Here is a 13,900-nt window from a genome sequence, read left to right on the forward strand (position 1 = left end):
TCCCAGCCTAGGAGACTGAATAGTATGTATAGAGAAGCTGCACCCTCCAGTGTTCTTGGTACCAGGTACATTTTTGGAAGGGAAATGCAAAGTGAAATGATAACCCCAGGGGCATATGTGGAATACATTTCTACAGCCTACCCTTTCAATTCTGCATGCCCAGAGGTCAAATATTACAGAGGCCAAGGAGAAACTTTTTATTTAACTAAGAGCAGACTGTCAATTTGGTAGAGCCTCTGAGCACACAAGTTTTTCTTTGCCCATAGCTTTAGATGGAAGGGAGTCTGCAGTGAGAAAAATGAATAGCTGAGCCTCTCATGTATACTCCAAACCCAACAATAAAATGGCCACTCCTTTATAATGCAAAATTTCTATTAATAATGAAAAGTAATAGATGGTGGATTTCTGGTCATAAACAACTAAAATATTTCCTGTGTGTGCCTCTCATTTAAATCATAGAACCATGCCCAGTCTGCATTTATAGCTTGATTGGTCAAGTGTGCATTTCGATCAGTGAGATTGGCCTCATCAGTAAAATACAGGTATTAGCAAAACACAAATTGCTAAATGTGCAAAAAATTTACCAAAGAGGTCAAGTATTTAATTCATTTGTATTAAAATTTTTCTGTCATACCCAATACATACAAATTTAAGAGTTTGCAAACTATGTCTGTGAAAACATTTTATTTGACCTGTTACCTCCCTTCCCCACCAAAAAACAAAGCACCTTTCAAGATGGACTACAGGCTTTGCTCTTAGGAGGAGGCACTGTTGAGTAGAAGGCATGAAATGAAAGACTGGCTATGGGTGCCTCCATGGATGCCCGTGGAAGGAAGAGGGGTGGTCACTTAATAGGCGGCCGGCAGAAGCGTGCCTCTCCAGGGAGGTCCAAGGATCTGAGGAGGCCTGCTAAACAGCACACTCCCCTCCGAGCCTCGGCTGCCACGCTGCAGGTGCTTCTTGCCTTCCTTTTCCCTTGCTGTTTTGCCGGCTTGGACCTCACTCTGTTCCTCTCTGGCCCCATTTCCACCTGTGTGTCCCAACTCTTACTATTCTCCCATTCAGCTTCACTCCTCCAGAGATTCTGACAACTTAAAGGAGCCCCTTTGGAGGCTCAGTTTCCTTGTCAGTAAAATGGGGATAATTAATAATCTCTGCCTACTTCGTGGAGTGATTATTGAGGATCAAATGAGTTGTATGTTAAAGCATTTGGTTAACTGCAAAATACTGTATAAATGTCAGGTGTTGTAAATCATGAGCTGGTCTCTTCTTCAGCTAAAGGAGTTTCCGTGCATATTTTAGTTACCCTCTGAACGATTCTTCGTCAAGTAGCAAATGTAAATGCTGCTCTTCTTTTCCTGCTTGGCTTATGGTGGCTCCTTTGCAGTTTTATGATGGAGGCTGAATCTTTAAGTACTCCTTTGGCTCATATCTCTTCCCCTGAACACCCATGCAAGATCATAATCCATAAAACACAGAGACAATAACTCCTTTTAATTGCCAGGAGTTGATCGTTTGCTAAGTTCCAAATGCAGTCACTTAGACACTTGCCTTGAAAAGCCTGTCTCTATTTCTTCCACAGAGCCGAGATTGTGTGAAACTGGGCCCTCCTGCTGAGGGAGAAGTCGTGCAAGTCAAGTGGCCTGATGGCAAACTCTATGGAGCAAAATATCTGGGATCAAATGTTGCCCACATGTACCAGGTGAGTGCTGTCCTGTGTGAGATGCTTGCTGAGATGGACAGGAGAAGCCAGAGGGCAGATGTATATCCGTTGTACTGCTGATCAATAAACCACATGAATTTGGAGCACCTCTTATTTTATAAAGGAGGCAAAGACTTGGTGTCAAACGACCCGCATATTGGAGTTTTATTATCAAGTTCAACACTGGGAAACTAATAGCATTTGGTGGATGGTTTAATTGTAAAGAATATAGTTAGGCCACAAAAATAAGCGACTGGATGGTAGGCTGCTTTCTTGTGTGTACATCATATGGGGAGAGACTAATTGGCTCCTTTATCTCACCGTAAGCCAAGACAATGATGGCTCTTCATCAGCCAGCAGCCCCTGAATGGGCGGCTTTTGCCTGAGAGACACACCCCCATTGGGTGTCTCCTCAATCCCGATCAATTATGCACTGACACAGTTGTGGCCACCTAAGCTTAGAGAAGGGCTTAGTTCACGAAAAGTACAATCGGTTGGATATTCTGTTCACGAGGGAACGCTACATATTACTAAAGAGTACATATACAATTAAACAATGAAAATATTTTGTCCCTATCAGAAATGAGAATGAGTAAACTCTAACAAGGGAAACAATATGGATGGCAGATGTGCATTTATATTCCTTTAGGCTTTAAAAAGGAACACATTTATTAGAATCAGTACATTGTAGTGCTTTCAGTAACATGGTGGCAGAAATCAGTGTTCTCAAGCTAAGCAGTAGAGTAAAAACAGGAGGATTGAAGTAAAAGAAGAAAAAATAAGGTTCTGGCCTGTTAAGTTAAAAACAGCTTGAGAGTGATAAGACTGCCAGTTTCAGCACAGAAATTGTTCAAAGACTGGTAAGGGGCAGGGGCATCAGTGGAAGAGTGCACTGTAAGACATTGCACCAGGAACTAGAGCACAGGGTAATTAAAGGAGGTCAAAGAGCTTTGGGAAACTTGAACATTTTTTAAGGTCTAGAAAAGCCCAAGGTGAGTAGGGAGGGGAGGACATTTATATACATGTTGTGTATGTGTGTACTTGCACACACGTATGTGCATGTGTGTGTAAAGGCTATTTTCCCCTTTGTCATAGTGTTAAGTTGCTGGAACTTCTTTGTATCAGAATGTCCAGAATTAGGCAAAAATCATAAGACAGATTGGTAATACTGGAGACTCCTAGAAAAGAAGCATTACTACATCATTTCAAAAGAAAACAATTGTATTTAGTTAAACAATAAATGCAAAAGTGAAGCATCTTATATGCAGCAAAGCTATTAGCTACATGAAAAGTATCATAATGAAGACATGCTGAAATTCAGGCTAATTAGTAATCAGTGTGTTAACTTCAGTTGAATTTATGATGGCCTATCAATATAGAACTAAAAGCATATTTATAGACTCAATGAAAAAGTTAAGGCTAATATTAAAGTTGTCTCTCAAGTACAAGTAGTTTAAAATTCTTCATTAAACCAAGTGCCCTTTTGAGATCATTTTGTGTTTTGTGTCTAATTATTCAGTCTCATCATTGAATAAGCAAAGATGTTTATAAAAATAGACGTAACCAAAAAATTCCTATTGCACAGTGCTAAATATCCTAAGTATATGCACTTTTTTGACCCTCCCAGGAGAATGAGGGTAAAAGGGTTACATGAATTTAATAATTTGTTGAAGAGCACACAGCTGGTAAAGGGAAGAGCCAGAGTTTACTCTCAGCTCTGTCCCAACTAGGGTGAACAACCATCCCAGCTTGCTTGGGACTGTCCTTGATTTTAGTGCTAAAAGTCCTGCATCCCGGGAGACCCGTTGGTCCTGGAATGATTGGTCATCTCACCGTACTCCTTTTTAGTTTTATAATTGCCTTTCTCTCTTTTTAGAATTTTCAAATTATCTACAACAGAAGAAAGGTAGGCACAAGTAGTTCTAGCTATGCTATCAAATTGTATAAGTGAGATGACACCTTGGCCTAATTAAATATTAAAGAAACCATTCTGCTAAAACAAAGCCAGGAAGAGAAGCCTCCTCATCTCAGCCTTCAGGGAAGTAACGGGGGGAGCTCTCCTGTGACCGAGACCTAATTCCACCCTACCGTTTCAGCTTAGTCAAATGTGAGCAGTACATGAGTAAGAAATTTGATTATATATATTATCCTTATTGTAATATTTTTTTTAAACTCCAGCAGTTCTTTTTATTAACATAGTGTAGCTGCATGGTTTCACTTACCTTTTAACAAAAGTGCAAGGCTATTCTTAGAGCTTACATGTAAAGAATTCAGACAGACAATTTGGAGACTTGAAAAATATCATAAATGGTTCAGGGTTAGAACATATTAGACATTCTGTCCTAATTGCATCCCTTTTGTTGTTTGCTCCTGGTAGAGGTCACGTGTGGTTAAACCTAAACCAAGAACAATCACTCTGAATCAGGCATTTGATGAATTTCCCCCAAATGGTCTAGGTTTCTGTTAGCCAGTGTCACTTACTTTTCTCTGACAAAATCTAGAATGTTGAAAAAACAGGTTATGAAATTATTTGCTGCCATTTGATTAGCCTGAAGAAGAAGTTTTAAATTTTCATTTCAGATGAAGGTTTTCACACATTGTTGTGGTTTACATGTTATGAGGTTGAGAACCTGGGATTTTCCTGGCTGAATGGTTCAGTTTGACAAAATGAGTTTTGAAAGGTAAAATTTCTCTAAGAACTTGAGAAATTACTTTATCTAGGAAGATTATTATACAAGAGTAAATATATCATCATTTCTCCCTCATACGGTATCAGAGCCTCTGAAAGAAACAAATGGTACCTACAGGCCCAGCCAATCTTAATGCTAAATTGGCCACAATCTCATGTTCTGAGAAATCATTTGAGCAGCAGATTTGTTTCTGTGTTTTTGCTTTGGGGGTAAGGATAAAGTTTTCATATCACATATTCCAAGACAATTTTCAAGAATTTTGGCCTGTTTGCAATGTCCACAATAGCCAAACTATGGAAAGAGCCAAGATGTCCATCAACAGATGAATGGATAAAGAAGATGTGGTGTGTGTGTATATATATATATACACACACACACACACAATGGAATATTATGCAGCCATCAAAAAACCCCAAAATCTTGTCACTTGCAACAACGTGGGTGGAACTGGAGGGTATTATGCTAAGTGAAATAAGTCAAACAGAGAAAGACAAGTATCATATGATCTCACTGATATGAGGAATTCTTAATCTCAGGAAACAAACTGAGGGTTGCTGGAGTGGTGGGGGGTGGGGGGTGGGAGGGATGGGGTGGCTGGGTGATGGGCATTGGGGAGGGTATGTGCTATGGTGAGCGCTGTGAATTGTGTAAGACTGTTGAATCACAGACCTGTACCTCTGAAACAAATAATACATTATATGTTAAAAAAAAAAGAAAGTAGGAAGGGAAAAATGAAGGGGGGGAATTGGAGGGGGAGACGAACCATGAGAGACTGTGGACTCTGAGAAACAAACTGAGGGTTCTAGAGGGGAGGGGGTGGGGGGGATGGGTCAGCCTGGTGATGGGTATTAAAGAGGGCATGTATTGAATGGAGCACTGGGTGTTATATGCAAACAATGAATCATGGAACACTACATCAAAAACTAATATTGTAATGTATGGTGATTAACAATAAAATTAAATTAAAAAAGAATTTTGGCCTGTTTGAAAACATATGTTTTTCTTAGTTTGATAAGGGAAAGAGCTCTCCTTCCTTCCTTAGTTGTTGGCTGGTTCTCTTTTTTGTTCTGTTGAGTCCTTTTTTCCCTTTCTTTATGTAGTTAATTGGAACCTTGAAAAAAAATGGTGAATGCTTCTTTGTGTATGAATATGTGTGTGTGTATGCATATATTATACATATATATATATCATGATGTCTTATTTCTCATTAGGTTGAATTTGAAGATGGGTCCCAGATAGCAATGAAGAGAGAGGATATCTATACTTTAGACGAAGAATTACCCAAGAGAGTGAAAGCTCGTTTTGTAAGTGCTGGCCAGTACCCCTCAGGGATCTCTCTCTGTTCCCCAAGCCCAGCAAGAAACATACTTAGGCCTTTGGGTTGATTTTCAGGAAAGCCAGTACAACTTTTCCCTTACTTAGGCAAACCTCAACTTTGGCCCCAAACAGGAAACCAGTGCAGGTTCCTTGTTTTCCTTTCTAATGAGGTCAAATGATCTAACACTTACTGGCATACCAAAATAGTTGTTGAATACGTACTCTATGCAAGGCACTAGGAGCATACAAAGGTACCATCCAGGCATTTATAATCTTGTCAGCAGAAGCAACATTAAAGGAAGTTTTCAGTAGTAGATTAAAGGGGACATGGTATAAATGAACGTCTGGTTTTCTGTAGCTTTATCATATATTGATTAACGTCTCTCCAGAAACTCATTAATGGTTGTGTCAGTTCATAATTAAACCAAGCTCTCACTTTTATAACTAAAGGAATTTAAAAAAGCCCCAAAACTAGGTGTGGGAATACTAAAGCTGTTTTTTTAAAAAAAGAAAACGTTTTTAGTTTCAAGCTTTATACATGCCATTAAAAAGACAAATAAACATGGACAAATAATCAAAACTGAAGTTGTTAAAAAATATAATTCACAATAACTTAGTTTTCATTATTGTATCATAAAATATTTAGTGGACCCTGAAATGAAGTCAATTTTACTCATTTAGAATTGCATCTACTACATCTGCAAAATAATAAATCCTGAACAGGGAAATTTGAATGGGATTTTTTTAACTAAAATGAAATTTTTTTTCAGAATAAATGACACCCTTAGTTTTCAGTGAATGCTTATGATATACTTTTCTGCAGTGATAGAGTTACCTTAATTTGGAAAATCCTTGGATTCCTTAAATCTTCAGTTGTACATTTAGCTCCTTTTCCAGTCAGGTGGGGTCCTGGGAACAGGGTAACTGCAGCAGGTATCAACTGACTTTCTGAGCTTCATCCTTGAGAGGAAGGTCTTTCAGAGCATATCAAGAGCACAGTGATAGTATCAGCTCTGCTGCTCATCCGGGAGAAACGTGACACATAGGGGACCCACACACCTGAAAGCAGATAAACTGCAGGGAAGAGAAAATCAAATATTCCTCATGTAAAGACATTGGTTAATTCCTAAAAAAAGATCTAAGAAATCTGTCCATGCCCTACATCTTAAAAATCTCTTAAGAACAACTTTCTTCTTCAAGATGCCAAAGATGGCTGCCTCTCATGCTGTGCTCCTGTCTTCCATAGATTCTCCCTCCTCTCCCTGCCCTCCCTTGCTCCCCCTCCTCTATTCATTCATTCATTCATTCATTCACCTAGAGATTGAAGGATGGGGAATGGAGTAGGTAGTCCTCTCTAAGTCTCTCAGGTCTTTGATTTTCTAATGCATATGTGATTAAGCACCAGCTGGGTTTTGTAAATTTCAAATACTGTTTCTTAATCATATTAAAAGAACGCCTTTTACTTTCTGCTCAGATCACAATCTCTTTGTTCCATAATAGATTTGTCTTCAATACCAGGTTGCCTTCCTGCATAGACTTTTTTGAACCCAGCTCCTGAATTTCCTAAGATCCATTTCTCTGAACAATCACACCAACATCCTTTTTCTTTAATTCTCAGAGAAAATTTTTTAATTAAAAAGAGTCAGTAAAAAATACGTAAATCACATATATTATCTGAGTGTAACCTGTTATGTCAAACAATTGAACCTAATAGAAAATATCTTCAGGAACAAAGGCTCATAGTTACTAAATCCAGTTTGCTACCTCTGTTTTTATTGAATCGAAGACTTATGTGCTCCTGTTATAGCAATCCAGCCTTTCCTTCAGGTTTGTATATAACCCTCTGGCCCTTGGTTGGTCTATCTATGACTGCTATTTTTTTTTCCAGTTGGTGAAACAAATCTAATTGGAAAACTCATTGATGGAAGATATTTTATGATTAGAGAAATCTCTTTTGTTTTTTTAAAGGAGGGGTGGGTTAGCAGCCTCACTGCTAAATAGGAGGCCTCATATTTTAATGACTGCTGCTCGCCCAGACACACGCTGACTTGGGAAGAAATTTTTCAAAAGAGTCAGCAGTCCACCTCGGTGATTTTGCAGGGGTTCTTTCCCACTAACCTCAGAAATGGCCCTATTACCTTTTATTGTCTCACAGAATAACCATGGCAACGGTGCATAATTAAGTAGAGCTGCTGGTAAATCGGTTTTATTACTGTATCTGAGAGGCTGACTTTTGCTGTTCTCACACAGTAGCAACACTTTCATAGATGTTTTATTTTCTCCTTTGATAACTTGAGCACTTATAAAAGGGAAAGATTACTCATAGGAAGTACTTTGCCAAGAATGAATGAAACAAAAATGTTTTCTCCTAATGGCAGAGGGTGCCCAACCAACCCATAATCTTTTATTTTCTTCCCGAGTGAAACAAGGTAGTGTGTGGGGGTCCATGCAGGTAGCCTGTTACCCTGGATAACCATCTCGTGAACTGGCGGGGAACATGCCCGCTGTGCACCTGGGTCCATTTTTTAGTTTTCAAGCTTCTTTGTAACTGTTCCATTGTTTATCTCTTTTTCATGACTGACCATGTGTTTCAAGTCCTCAAAGCTGGGACTCTGTCTCTGTCTCCAACCAGGGCAGGTGGCCTCAGTGACAGTAGATGCACTGGGCATTGGCATCCTCTGGAGTGATCTACCTCGTGAAAATCAGTTAGAAATGCATTTTAGGAGACAAAATAATAGGGAATTGAGAAGCAAAAGTAGTGTCTTAACGTAGCCTTTACCTGAGCATAACAGAAAAGGCCCACATTCCTTCCACCTGGCTAACACTTAATTGAGCAGTGACTGAGTTGCTGGGTGTGGAGAACATGTCAAAATCAGTACTCCCTAATATCCTCACACTCAAGGGGTTCAAGGAATCCCTGGTGGGGAGAAAGTTAACTGCCCCTCATCTCTGCCACTGACCTCATTCTACTGCATTGACACATAAAGTCTTATAGGAACCAAAAGAAGGGCCCTCAGGTTTGCCTGTGGCAGAGAAAATTGAACAGTGTCCATGCAAAGGGAAAGTACATCCAATGACAGAAAAGCATGAGCCAGTAAGGTGTGGCCAGGAACTGCAAGTAATTCTATCTGACCAGCACATGGGGTAGGATTTTGCTAAGTTATGTGGGTCTAGAGAGCTTGGATGCCATCTTCAAAGGCAGCAAAGCTATTGAAAGAGACGATAATCAGGGATGTCATATAATCGGTTAGTTTGTAGAGCACGTTCTTCTAGTGGTACTGTAGAAAATAGCCTGGGGGTGCGGCATTTGCTGCCGTGGTTTAGGGGAGGAAATGTGAGGCCTGTGCCATGGGGCCAGCAGGGACAAAGAAGAAAGGATGGAGGGCTTCAAGGAACATGTAGAAGGGGACCTGAACGTGTTGGGGATGGGGGACATTTATAGTGACTGTTAGGTTTCTAAACAGTGTAGCTACATGGATAGGATAACTATGCCATGTATGGAATATAGGAAGGTTAGTAATGGGGAGGGAAGACTGTGAGTTCAATTTAGGGCAGGTTTATTTGAAGTGCCTCTGGGATCAGTACTCTGAGATGCCTGCTGAGCAGTTGGACATGCAGGGCTGTGCACAGAAGGAGGTCTGAACTGGAGTGAGAGACGTGAGCATCCTTGGAGAAGAAGCAGGAGTTGAAGCCAGGAGTGTGGGTGTGAGGGCTCAGGGAGCATATGTGCAGAGGAGAAATGCAAAACACCAGGAGCATCAGAGTTGAACAGATAGTTAAGAAAGGAGAGCCCCTGAGACATCAACAGTGAGCAACCAGAGGAAGAAGAGAGGCAGGAGGAAGGGCTTATAAAGTGTCAGAGAAGAGCGCAATTCCAGCAATACTTAGGTGACAGAATAGTCAAATACATTTAGGATGAAAAAGTGTCATAGGAACTGGACTGAAGCAAGGACAGTTTCAGGGAAGGCCCAGAGGTAAATAGGAGTGGGGTGAATTAGAGATGACTGTTGATAGATTTGTCAAAAACCTGGTTGGAAAAGAGCCAGAGGGGAGATGGCGAGTGAGGGAGATTTAAATGAGAAGACTTTCATCCTGCTTCTGCTGGGGGTGGGAGATCCTGAAGAAAGTTGGGGCTACATGGAAGCAGGAGCCTGGATGGAGCAGGTGGGAGGCCCCAAATCCTGGGCTAGTGGCCGGGCCTCTGCACGCCACCCCGAGCTGGCTAGATCAGATCTTTGTCCATTCTTGTTATGGTCAAATGCTGTGCTTTCTGTAGCGTGACGCTGGCTCTTTCTAGTCCACAGCCTCTGATATGCGATTTGAAGACACATTTTATGGAGCAGACATAATCCAAGGGGAGAAAAAGAGACAAAGAGTGCTGAGCTCCAGGTTTAAGAATGAATATGTGGATGATCCTGTGTACCGCACTTTTTTGAAGAGCTCTTTTCAGAAAAAATGTCAGAAGAGACAATAACCTGCATAATGCTGCTACAGGCAACAGAGCAACGTGGGCCAGAAAAGGAAAGATGAAGGGACAACCTTGGGGCCGTGCGATGTGTTTCACTGGGGTAGGTGACGGGGTATGTCTCTGACAGTGGAAAATTAGGCTTTTCAGAGTTTGGTCACCTGGACCACAGATTACAAGTGTTATTAATTGGACACAACAATCTGAAGTCCTCCCCTAGTCTTGCTTTCACTTGTGAGCAATTGTCTTCAGTGATCCCAAAGAATTTGTCTAAGTGAAAGGAAATAATAGTGAATCTCCCACCAAAAAGAGGCACTGACAGAGGAGGTGGGTCCTCACCTGTGGCCTAATTAGGCCCTTAGGAAACACATGGAGACTTCTCTCCCCAACCCCAGCAAGTGGGAGCCTCGATACCCAGGTAAGAGGGTGATAATTTATATAATTTCCACAGTCAGGGAAGGACTCTCACTTATTTGTTTTAAATGGCAGTTTTTATAAAACATTTTTAAAACACAAATGGCCTGTATGGTAATGAGATTTACCCGTGTGCTATCTGTAATTTCCCTTGTACAGAACTTTTACATTTTTTTATATCCCTATTACTTTTGATTGTGTCTGATGAGAACTGAGTTGTTGGCCTTTGTGAAATTTTTGGCTCTTGAGAAAGAATTCTTATGAATTGTATGGGAATTTTATATATTTAAAGAGGGAGATCTGGGGCTGTTATTTTTAAACACTTTTTTTTCATAATATTCTGAGTAGATATTTATAAAATATATTTCTTTCATTATGTGTTTGTAAAATTAGAGTTTAAATAAATATGCTTTGATGCATAGTTTTCAACTAATATGATTTTTCCTTTTTAAAACAGCCTGAAAATGTACTAGTGTTTAAAAATAAAGATTTCCTTTTTCTCCAATTCTGCTTCTGACTTGCTTTTTTGTTTATGTTTAAATCAACAGAAAAACAAGTTTTCTTTAGGAGCTGTCTAAAAAGTTTGTCAGGCCCTTCTTCGTTCACAGACTTTTTACATAACTGGACACATTGCCAGACCTTTCAGACATGTCCCTGGGCATAAAGGCTCCTCTGCCTGCCCACAGGGCCAACTGAAGTGTTTCCCTCAGCTCCTTCTAGGCCTTGAAGAACTCTGAGCACCTAGAGTCTGGAGCTTTTTTCATCCCAGGTTTCTTGGTCCCCGGTTACCTTTAAAAAAGGCTGTATGGACCCTCCAGTCCCTCCCCTCACTTTATAGATGAGCTGTGGAGGACAGGCAGGGAAGAGATTGCCCAGCGTCACAGAGTCCTTAGTGACTGCTTCAGTTAACTATGGTCACAATCACGCTACATTACAGACAACTGCAAAATCTCAGTGGCCAGCCATGGGAAGCACTTGTTTTGCTTATGGGCCTGCAGGTTGGCTGGCCTGAGCTGGGCTTGGCTCGGCAGCTGTGCTGACCTTGCCTTGGGCTAGCTCACATGTCTGCTCCACATGTCTCCCATCATCCCACTGGACCCAGTGTGCTAGCTCAGGTATGTTCTTCTCATGTCAATGGCAGAGGCCGAAGAGCTTGTGAGCCCAGCCAAGTAAGCACATTGCAGTCTGCTCTGTGGTGTTGGTTAACATCCTATGGGCCAAAGCCCAGAGCCAAGGATTCAAGGGCATTTCAAAGTTTCATGGCAAAGAGTGAGGATGTATCATGTTACTGGGTAGAGAGTACAGAACTGAAACTGCAATAACAGAACCACAGTTAAATCTCAGTTCTCCAGACCGCCTGCGGACTGAGGGCTCTTTTTCCAGAGTGCCTCATGCCTGAACTCTGAGCTGGGGAAGAGCCCACCAGTCTTACTTTTACAGGGATTGAGCACTCCACATTCCCTACCAGTATCGTCATATATTTTATCAAGTAATCAAGCTTGTTTTTTCTATCTCCAGGTTTTGAATGGAGCTGACCTGCCTTCTCCACGATATGCCAGGGAAGTAGGCCTGTGTAAGGCATTAAGAAGAATTAATCTAAATAGGATCATTCGTTCTGTACAAGTTTGCCTGTCAGCAAGATTTCTGATTGGCTGCCACAGGGAGGAAATGTGCAGAGTCCTATGTGATCTCAAATACAGCTGTTTTTTATAGGCTCACTTAGCTAATATTCCTGTAACCAAGTACAGCTGTATATGGCCTCAGCAAAATACTGCTGGCCACAGATGCACTATGGCTCTTGAGAAAGACACCTTTGTTTCACTGCATTCTGTGTAAAGTCATTATTAGCTCCATGACCAGACAGATCGTTAAAGCTTTTTCACTTACTGTATGACACTTCAATTGTAATTTTAATTTCTTTGCGTTACACTAACTGCATTTTTAGTGTGTATGTGTAGCATGAAATCAGTTGAAGCCTAGCTTCTGATATTAAAAAAATTGCTAGCTGTGACAATTCTAATGTAAATCTAATGGCAAGCCCTTTCTCTGGAGGTTAGAGGATTAATAAAAACTGCCTGGCATATTTCACAACATTTTAGTTCCTTTATGTGTGTTTGAAATGAGAACAGTGTGATTCTTGTCAGTTTACTTTTATTAAGGTACTTTTGTTTAGTTCATCTAGAGAGAAATTGAGAAGAAGCATCCACTAAAATATCACATGGCTTCTTGGAATACATTTTAAATTGCTACTGGCTAATAGTGTATGAAAACATGTAGACTCAGAATACAAAGATGTAGGAGTGAATGGGTCTGTCACTTCTCCCTGTACCCATCCAATGTGAAACAAGGCTGAAATGTGTATGGTACTGTTAATGACTGGGAGGTCTTGTGAGTAATCATATTGGAGTAGTATATGCTGCAAAATAACATTGTGCATTCTTTTTTTTTGCCTTTAAGTAAAAGGGATCTGAAATGAAACTTTATTTCAGATATTAATCAGCCTCATAAACTTGAAGCTAACTAGAGGCATTTTCATTACATGATTTATAATTGGTTGGTTGCAAAACTCAATTGTACTACAATCTCTTTCTGAGAATTCAGATTTGCAGTCATTGCAAATGTTACTCATGCTTTTTCGCCCAGTATGTTGTTAGAGACATATAGCACTGACTGGTGGGGAGAAAGATTCCTGGCCTCTGAGGAGGCCTGACCTCTCCAGCAAGTGGACTAACAACTCAGAAATCTCACACTCCATCCTCAGTAGGTGCAGGACCCTTGAAGAAATTGAACTTCATTAAGAGCAGATGATATTAACGATGTCTTGAGTATCTATTGTGAATACCAAGCCTGGTAGGCTCCTTAGTGGCATTTATTTACCTTGTTTAACCTCCCCCAAGAAATCAACAAAGTAACATTACCTGCTTTCATGGAGGGAAACTAAGGCTCTAAGTAACTTGTAAATCACTTAACCCTCTTGATGCATGAACAAAAAAGGATTCTAAACATGACCCAAACAAAAGACGTTGAATAGACAACTTTGAAGCCCAGAAGACAGCACTAGAGGTATAAATGAGGAAGGCATCATTTTTATTGGTAGATGTTTAAAAATGCATGGAATCTACCTTCTGGCAAAGGCAAAACTATAGAGACAGAAGAAAGATCGGTGCTTGCCAAGGACTGGAGGTGGGGGAGGGATGGACAACAAAGTGGGGTATGAAGGAATTTTGGGTGGTGGTGGAGGAAATATTCTTTTTCTTGATTATGGTGGTGGTAGCAGGACTGTATGTTTGTCAAAAATCATAGAACTGAATG

General features: G+C 40.5%; 1 protein-coding gene across 7 annotated transcripts in view; it reads left to right on the forward strand.

Moving 5' to 3' along the window:
* KDM4C (lysine demethylase 4C) overlaps window positions 1-12,673 on the forward strand; it is a 459,189-nt gene extending 446,516 nt beyond the window's left edge. For 6 of the 7 annotated variants that reach the window (XM_078062213.1, XM_078062209.1, XM_078062210.1 and 3 more), the window contains 3 exons: window positions 1,583-1,702; window positions 5,604-5,696; window positions 10,007-11,093. In XM_078062213.1, the coding sequence (XP_077918339.1) occupies window positions 1,583-1,702; window positions 5,604-5,696; window positions 10,007-10,183 (390 nt within the window). In that variant the 3' untranslated portion in view covers window positions 10,184-11,093. Of the gene's footprint in view, window positions 1-1,582; window positions 1,703-5,603; window positions 5,697-10,006; window positions 11,094-12,106 lie in introns of those variants that run through there. The other variant, XR_013443953.1, reaches the window with a different exon arrangement.
* The last annotated feature ends 1,227 nt before the right edge of the window (window positions 12,674-13,900 follow it).

Source organism: Halichoerus grypus, chromosome 14, assembly GCF_964656455.1.
Source record: "Halichoerus grypus chromosome 14, mHalGry1.hap1.1, whole genome shotgun sequence".
NCBI lineage: Eukaryota > Metazoa > Chordata > Mammalia > Carnivora > Phocidae > Halichoerus > Halichoerus grypus.